The following is an 8,724-nucleotide window of genomic DNA, read 5'->3' as shown; positions in this document are numbered from 1 at the left end:
GGAGATGCAGAAGACACAAGTTTGATCCTGGATTGGGAAGATCACCGGGAGTAGGAAACGGCAGCCCACTCCAAAACTCTTGCCTGGGAAATTCCATGGACAGAGGGACCTGGCTGTCTACAATCCACGGTAACTCAAACAGTCAGAAACTACAAGCAACTGAGCGTGCATGTACGAAATATATGGACTGATATGGAAACATTTTCAAGAAGTTGAATAGGAAAAGCAAATGTTACATATACAGAAAGAAACAAATATGAGTACGTTAATTACATTTGCATTTGCAAAGATTATTACCAGATGAAAAGAAACAGATTTAGGGCCAACATTTAGGGCTGGAAAATGCTGAGAAAAAAAATAGCAAATTCATTTGACACTTCATACCATATTGTTTGGTTTCCATCACTGTGGTTTATTAATACCTGTTTTACTTCAAATTTTCTTGTAAACAGGAAAAGCAATAAGTTAAAAATTTTGTGTATAATGCAACTGAAATATAGTAAAGAAGGCAATATATATAGAATTAAATACTTTAAATTATATAAATTAAAAATTCATTTACATGGTAAGAATCTAAATAAAAATGGATCTGTCCTGAAAAAGTTTTTGTTGCTTTCAGTCTGTAAGTCGTGTCCAACTGTCTGCTACCCCCATGACCTGCAGCATCGTTTTTACTTTTTCTTTCATGAAAAAGAGTGAAAAATATATATCCATAAATGGTTGGGCTTCTGAGGTGACTCTTTGCTATGTAGGCATTATATCATTCTAGGTACAGAGATGGACAAGTAATTATAGACTTTACATTCTAGTAGGGAGAAAAGCTGTTATTGATAGCAGAGTTGTACAATTGTAATCTCTAATTATAATTATCATAAACTAGTTGAAGAAAGAGAAACAAGAATCAAACTCCAAAATGCCTTCACTGGTGGCTCAGATGGTAAAGAATCTGCCAGCAATGTGGGGGACCTGGATTTGATCCATGGGTTGGGAAGATCCCCTGGAGGAGGACATGGCAGCCCACTCTAGTGTTCTTCTCTGGAGAATCCCATGGACAGAGAAGCCTAGCGGGCTACAATTCATGGGGTCGCAGAGAGTTGGACACAACTGAGGGGCTAAACACAAAATGACTTTTGCATTCAAAGGAAATGGCCACTGATGCCAAATGACTCCTTTCATAGTAACTGATGCACTTAGTTAAAATGAGCTATGATGTTCCTTCTCCAGACTTTCTTCATGGAATTACTTAACTCAGAATTTCTTAGACTGTAGATTAATGGGTTCAGCATGGGACTGATGACTGTATAAAACACACTCAATGATTTGTCAAGGGGGAAGGTCTTAGCAGGTCTTGCATTTACAAATATAGAGGGAACAAAAAAGCATACAACCACGGTGATGTGGGAGCCACAGGTCTGGAGGGCTTTCCGCCTCCCTTCCTGACTCACGTTCTTCAGAGAGTGCAGGATGACTCCGTAGGAGACGAGTAAGAGCACAAACACAAGAGTGCAGATCAGTCCTCCATTGGCCAACACTAAGATGCCGATGATATAGGTGTCAGTACAGACGAGTTTCAGTAGAGGGAACATGTCACAGATAAAGTGATCAATGACATTGGGGCCACAGAATGGGAGCCCATAAACAGTGCTGAGTTGAATCACTGAGTGCAGAAAACCTCCAACCCAGGACACCACCAGCAACACAACACACACCCTCTGCCTCATAATCACCAGATAATGCAAGGGCTTACAGATGGCCACATAGCGGTCATAGGCCATCACCAGCAGAAGCACAATCTCTGATGCACCAAAAAAGTGCTCTGTAAACAGTTGGGTCATGCAAGATTCAAATGATATGATTTTTTCCCCTAAGAACAAGTCTGAAATCATTCTAGGGGTAATACAAGAAGAAAAAGTGACATCCATAAAAGATAAGCTAGCAAGAAAAAAATACATTGGTGAGTTCAGGGTCTTACTGACAGTTATAGTCATAATAATGAGCAGGTTGCCCACCAGGGTCAAAACATAGAAGAAGAAGAACATTACAGAAAGGACTTTCTGTTCCTTTGGATTCTGAGTGAGGCCCAGGAGGACAAAGTAAGTTACATTGTTCCTTGGTTCCATCCAGTCTGGACAAAAGCTGAGTTCAGGTATTAGAAGCAGTTGATCTAAAAGACAAGGGAAAGACAAAAACACACTTAAATTGGGGGGAAAAAAAACTTGAAGGGGAAAACACTTCAATGTATAATTGTTTATTTTCCCATTCATTAGAAAAATGTATATAGAACATCTATTTGTGTCTTATATGTCGTGGCCATTTGATTACCAAGTTGAATGAGGTAGTTTCTTTCCCTCAATGATATTGTACATAACAAGGGATTAGGCAATTCCAAATCCAAGTTATAAGTGCCACTAATATTTGGCTTCTCTGGTGCTCAGATGGTAAAGAATCTGCCCACAATGCAGGAGACCCAGGTTTGATTCCTGGGTTGTTAAGATCCATTGGAGGTGGAAAGGGCAACCCACTCTCTTATTCTTGCCTGGAAAATTCCATGGAGTGAGGAGCCTGGTGAACTATAGTCCGAGCAGTCAGAGAGTTGGACACGGCTGAGAGATTGCTTCTTTAAAATGCATGTTTACACAGTGCTTAGGGTCACAGTATAGGAGTATAACAAACTATAATCAAAGAAGGCTTCCTGGAGGAAGAAATGCTATGGCTGAGATTAAAAAAAAATTGAAAAAATAAAAAAGATGGGAAGAGAACTCCATAAAAAGGTGCATCATTTACAGAGTCAGAAAGCATAGTAAATGAAAAACAGTTAAGGTAATTTACATAATCAGTGTAGGGAGGTCAAACAGTGAATAGAAGATCCTTTCCCCTCTCTGTCTAGTCGCTCAGTCGTGTCCTACTCTTTGCAACCCCATAGACTGTAGCCCGCCAGGCTCCTCTGTCCATGGGATTTTTCGGTGTAGGGAGATCAAACTGTGAACAGAAGATCCTTGCCCAGAATTGTCTCAAACATCACTGATACTTCTTAGGTCTTTGGTTGGAAATTTCCCTTCTCCTGACCAATAAATGCTACAATCTCATTTTGTATCAGTCCCTATTTCTCCTCTAATTTTCAAACGCATATATGCAACATATCTAATTCTGACATACAGTTTAATGACAGTGTAGTATTTATAAAACCAACTTTTAAAAGTTCTACTATAAACATTTCCTATACAAAACTTAAACAGGTGTTCCATATTCATCTATTAAATCCTATTATTTTCCATGCTCTTATTCAGACAAAAAAAAATTCAGTGCTCTTCACTCACTGATAGTCTCATAAAACTTTAATTCCTCTTTCCTCCACTTTCAAAATATATCACAAGTTTGGTCATATCCTACTTCTTGCTTTCTTCCTGGTCTGCTGCAGTAGCCTCCTGCCAAACCTCTCCATGTTTATTCTAGCCTCCCTCCAAAAACTGGTTCTCCCAAAGCAGCCCAAATGGTCCTTTCAAATTTTATTCTGATGACATCATCCTACTGCTGAAAAGTCTCAACCTTATATTGTAATCACACACTCATAATTTAATGTATCACATTAAATATTTAGAGTAACAAGAACTGGAGTTCCCATTTTATAATGGAAGAAACTAGTACTCAGAATATCTCTTTCATTTTCCTCAAATAACAAATTTTAAGTGGTATATCTAGAATTGAACCTAAGTTTGATTGATTTCAAAGTAATATAGCTTCTTATACAACAAAGAAAGTCCCACACTTATGAGTCTGGTTCCCACGACTGACCACTAGTCTTACCTTTGGAGACTTGTTCAAAGTCTGAACGATGACTTTCAGTTACGCATAGACACTAGGAATTACTTTTCATCCAGTGTAATGACACTGGATGGCAAAAGGTTGCCTTATTATTTGAGAATATATTTTATTTCATTTGACTGTACATTTTCTTCATGGAGTCTTATAATTATTCAAGTCATTTTTATGTGCACTGTAGATTATTTGAAAGGAATTTCAAATAAGGTACATACAGAAAAACAAAAGTTAGGAAATTTGTCAAAATGAACAAGAAATCCTATATATACATAGAAGATATCAAGTAGCCATTTCCCAGGGAGATTTTTCACAAGTAATTTCTTTTTACTAACTTGAAAAAGAAAAATAGCATTTGGCAATTTAGCCCTTCTCACTCTGTCATGTTAACATGGTCAGATTAGTTAATCTAAGATTTTGAAAGATATTTCCATGAATTTTTTTTAAGTCATACTTACAAACTTTCAGAAAAATCAATGCTAGTTACTAAGCGATTATCATCATCTTAGGAGTGAAGATCATGGTATATTTTATCCCTTTCAGCTGCAATTATTATTGAGTCTTGGAACTGGAATGTGTCCAAGAAAACTGATTCCTATTTAATTAACTCACTTGGATTTTCCCCAAAGTTTTTAAAGGTCATTTATATGCAAAAATGTTAATATGCCAAGTCACATAATTCATGTCAGAAAGGTCCAACATGGGGGAGAAAAAAAGGTTCAGGATTCTAAAAAGTGATTTAGAATACTTTTGAGACTAAAGGCAATCAAAAATAATATATAAACCCAGTCGTTTTTCTTCAGTGAACTTGTCATGTATTTCCCCACCTGCCATTGCATGAATTTCTTTCCATTTATTTAATATGCAATTTAATCACCTTAAATTTTCGTTAGACATATAAAAGTTACATCAAAGAACAGAATTAAACACCTTAAAATAAAATAACTAATAGCTAATTATATATCCAGTTATTCATTTTTTAAATGTTAAGCCACCTCTTTTATGCCAGCAATTTTGCTATGAATAAGGATACAGCAATTAGCAAAACCTGGGGGAAAATCATGTAAAAAAATTTTGTTTGCAAGAATCTTATCTTCTTATATGGAGTCAAAAAATAAAGAAGGAGACATTTAATAATGTACTTGTGTTCTTATTTGTGCCTTCCAATATAAGAACTAGAGTCCTGCAACAAAAAAGAGGGAGAATTTGACTGATGCTGAAGCTGAAACTCCAATACTTTCACGACCTGATGCGATGAACCGACTCATTGGAAAAGACACTGATGGTGGGAAATATTTAAGGCAGAAGGAGCAGGGGATGACAGAGGGGTGAGATGGTTGGATGGTGTCACCAACGCGACAGGCCTGAGTTTGAGTAGGCTCTGGGAGTTGGTGATGGACAGGGAAGCCTGGCATGCTTGCAGTCCATGGGGTCGCAAAGAGTCGGACACGACTGAGTGACTGAACTGAAATGAAGTCCTCTCTTATAAGATGATATTTAATCTGTGATTTAAAGGAGAGGAAGTGGCTGCCGTTAGAGAGAGTGTTACAGGACGGAAAGCTAAATAAAAATTAATAAATAAAATTATCTCACTTCAGAGGTGATAGTAGCTTTACATAGAAAGCCCTGAATTTTTCATAGGAATTTTTATGGCAGTACTGTGTTTAAAAAGCTTTCTCAGCATGAGCCCTCTTGTCCTCTTTCTGATATTAAGGGGAAGGTTTAAATCTTTCAATGGTGAGGATGATGTTAGCTGTGGATCTGTCATACATGGACTTCATTATGTCGAGGTACTTTCCTTCTATTTCAAACATGCTGAGAGTTTTTGTAAAATGTTGAATTTTCATATGATCATGAACCAACCAAGGAGAAATTAAGGAAATAATTCCATTTACAACAGCACCAAAAAGAATAAAATAATTAATAATAAACACAACCATAGAACAATAGCTATATAAACTAAAAACAGCAAAACATTAGCCAGAGATATTGCAGAATGCACACATATATGGGAAGATATTTATAAACTAGAATATTGAATAATATAAGATGTTAATGTTACCTCCAGTGATCTACAGGTTTAGTCCAAACCCTGTCAAAATTCCAACCTATTTTTCACTGAAATAGAATAATTCATGATAAAATTCATAAGAATCTCAAGACTCCAAATTGTCAAAACGATTTTGAAAAATAAGAAATTTGGAAGTCTCATACTTCCAGCTTGCAAAGCGTACTACAAAGCTATAGTAATCACAGCACTAGTGTTAGAATAAATATGGACAACAGACTAATGGAATAAAACACAGAGTCTAGAAATAAACCTTTGCATATGTCTTTAGGATATTATATAACATTAAGTGACAAAAGCAGTCACAAAAAAATCTAAATATTGTTTGATTCCACTTGACTGAGACACTTAGAAAGGCAAGTCATAAACAGAAAGTAGAATCGTGTTTGCCTGGGGCTCAGGGGCTGAAAATGGACAGTTTTGTTTGACGGTTGCAGAATTTCAGTCTGAGAAGCTGGAAAAGTTCTGGATACAGACATGGTAATGCTTGCATAACATTGTGAATTAATCTAATGCTGCTTTAGTATGGTTAAAATTGTATATTTAACCATGCACATTTGATCATAACTTAAAAAATAAATTTAAGAACTAAGGTGACTTCATTAATAGGTTTATGATGCGAACATAAGCTGTGTAGCATGATAGTTCAAAATATATGCAAGTATCATGGGATTAGGATTGTTCTGGTTCAGCCTCTAAGTCGTGTCCAACTCTTTGTGACCCCATGGACAGCAGCATGTCAGGCTTCCCTGTCTTTCAGTATCTCCTGGAGTTTGCTCAAGCTCATGTCCATTGAGTTGGTGATGCCATCCAATCATCTCATCCTCTCCTGCCCTCTTCTACTCTTTCCCTCAATCTTTCTTAGCATCAAGGTTTTTTTCAATTAGTTGGCTCTTTGCATGAAGTGACCAAAGTATTGAGCTTCAGCTTCAACATCAGTCCTTCCAATGAATATTCAGAGTTGAATATTCCTTTATGATTTCCTTTAGGATTTACTGGTTTGATCTCCTTGGAGTATGAGGGCTTCTCAGGAGCTTTCTCCAACACCACAGTTCAAAAGCATCAATTCTTTCAACACTCAGCCTTTATGGTCCAAATCTCACAACAGTCCATGACTACTGGAAAATCCATAGCTTTCACTATTCAGACCTTTGTCAGCATAGTGATGTCTCTGCCTTTAAATAAATTGTCTAGGTTTGTAATTGTCTTTCTTCCAAGGAGTAAGTACTTTTTAATTTTATGGATGCAGTCACAAGCCACAGCATTTTTGAAGACCAAGAATATTAAGGAAAATTAGTGGTAAAGAACCCACCTGCCAACACAGGAGACATAAGAAACGCAGTTCCAATCCCTGGGTTTGGAAGATTCCCCTGGAGGAGGTGATGGCAATCTTGCCTGGAGAATCCCATGGATGGAGGAGCCTGGCAGGCTACAGTCCATGGGGTCGCAAAGGGTCAGGCACAACTGAAATGAATTAACATGCACACAAGAAAATTCAATCTGCCACTGTTTCCACCTGTCCCCCTTTGAATTGCCAGGATTCCATTATCTTATTTTTTTTATGAATGTTGAGTTTTTTCTTTTTAATTCTCTTTTTTTTTATTTTTTATTTTTCAGTGGGTTTTGTCATATATTGATATGAATCAGCCATAGAGTTACACGTATTCCCCATCCCAGTCCCCCATCCCACCTCCCTGTCCACCCGATTTCTCTGGGTCTTCCCAGCCCACCAGGCCCGAGCACTTGACTCATGCCTCCCACCTGGGCTGGTGGTCTGTTTCACCACAGATAATATACATGCTGTTCTTTAGAAACATCCCACTCTCACCTTCTGCCACAGAGTTCAAAAGTCTGTTCTGTACTTCTGCGTCTCTTCTTCTGCCCTGCATATAGGGTTATCGTTACCATCTTTCTAAATTCCGTATATATGTGCTAGTATACTGTAATGTTCTTTATCTTTCAGGCTTACTTCACTTTGTATAATGGGCTCCAGCTTCATCCATCTCATTAGAACTGATTCAAATGAATTCTTTTTAATGGCTGAGTAATATTCCATGGTGTATATGTACCACAGCTTCCTTATCCATTCATCTGCTGATGGGCATCTAGGTTGCTTCCATGTCCTGGCTATTATAAACAGTGCTGCGATGAACATTGGGGTGCACGTGTCTCTTTCAGATCTGGATTCCTCAGTGTGTATGCCCAGAAGTGGGATTGCTGGGTCATATGGTAGTTCTATTTCCAGTATTTTAAGAAATCTCCACACTGTTTTCCATAGTGGCTGTACTAGTTTGCATTCCCACCAACAGTGTAAGAGGGTTCCCTTTTCTCCACACCCTCTCCAGCATTTATTGCTTGTAGACTTTTGGATAGCAGCCATCCTGACTGGCGTGTAATGGTACCTCATTGTGGTTTTGATTTGCATTTCTCTGATAATGAGTGATGTTGACTATAAAACATTGATGAAAGAAATCAAAGAGGACACAAACAGATGGAGAAACATACCGTGTTCATGGAATGGAAGAATCAATATTGTCAAAATGGCTATTCTACCCAAAGCAATCTATAGATTCAATGCAATCCCTATCAAGCTACCAACGGTATTTTTCACAGAACTAGAACAAATAATTTCACAATTTGTATGGAAATACAAAAAACCTCGAATAGCCAAAGTAATCTTGAGAAAGAAGAATGGAACTGGAGGAATCAACCTGCCTGACTTCAGGCTCTACTACAAAGCCACAGTCATCAAGATAGTATGGTACTGGCACAAAGACAGAAATATAGATCAATGGAACAGAATAGAAAGCCCAGAGATAAATCCACGAACCTATGGACAC

At 37.6% G+C, this 8,724-nt stretch overlaps 1 protein-coding gene across 1 annotated transcript; it reads right to left on the bottom strand.

Annotated features, from left to right (window-relative positions):
• Positions 1-1,190: 1,190 nt before the first annotated feature.
• Positions 1,191-2,120, bottom strand: LOC136175577 (olfactory receptor 4A47-like). Its single transcript, XM_065945842.1, has one exon. It carries the CDS (start codon positions 2,118-2,120, stop codon positions 1,191-1,193), a length of 930 nt encoding a protein of 309 aa, XP_065801914.1.
• Positions 2,121-8,724: the final 6,604 nt, after the last annotated feature.

Source organism: Muntiacus reevesi, chromosome 9 (assembly GCF_963930625.1).
Source record: "Muntiacus reevesi chromosome 9, mMunRee1.1, whole genome shotgun sequence".
Taxonomy (NCBI): Eukaryota; Metazoa; Chordata; class Mammalia; order Artiodactyla; family Cervidae; genus Muntiacus; species Muntiacus reevesi.
Note: the sequence above shows the minus strand (reverse complement) of the source record. Positions and strands in the feature narration are given on the sequence as shown.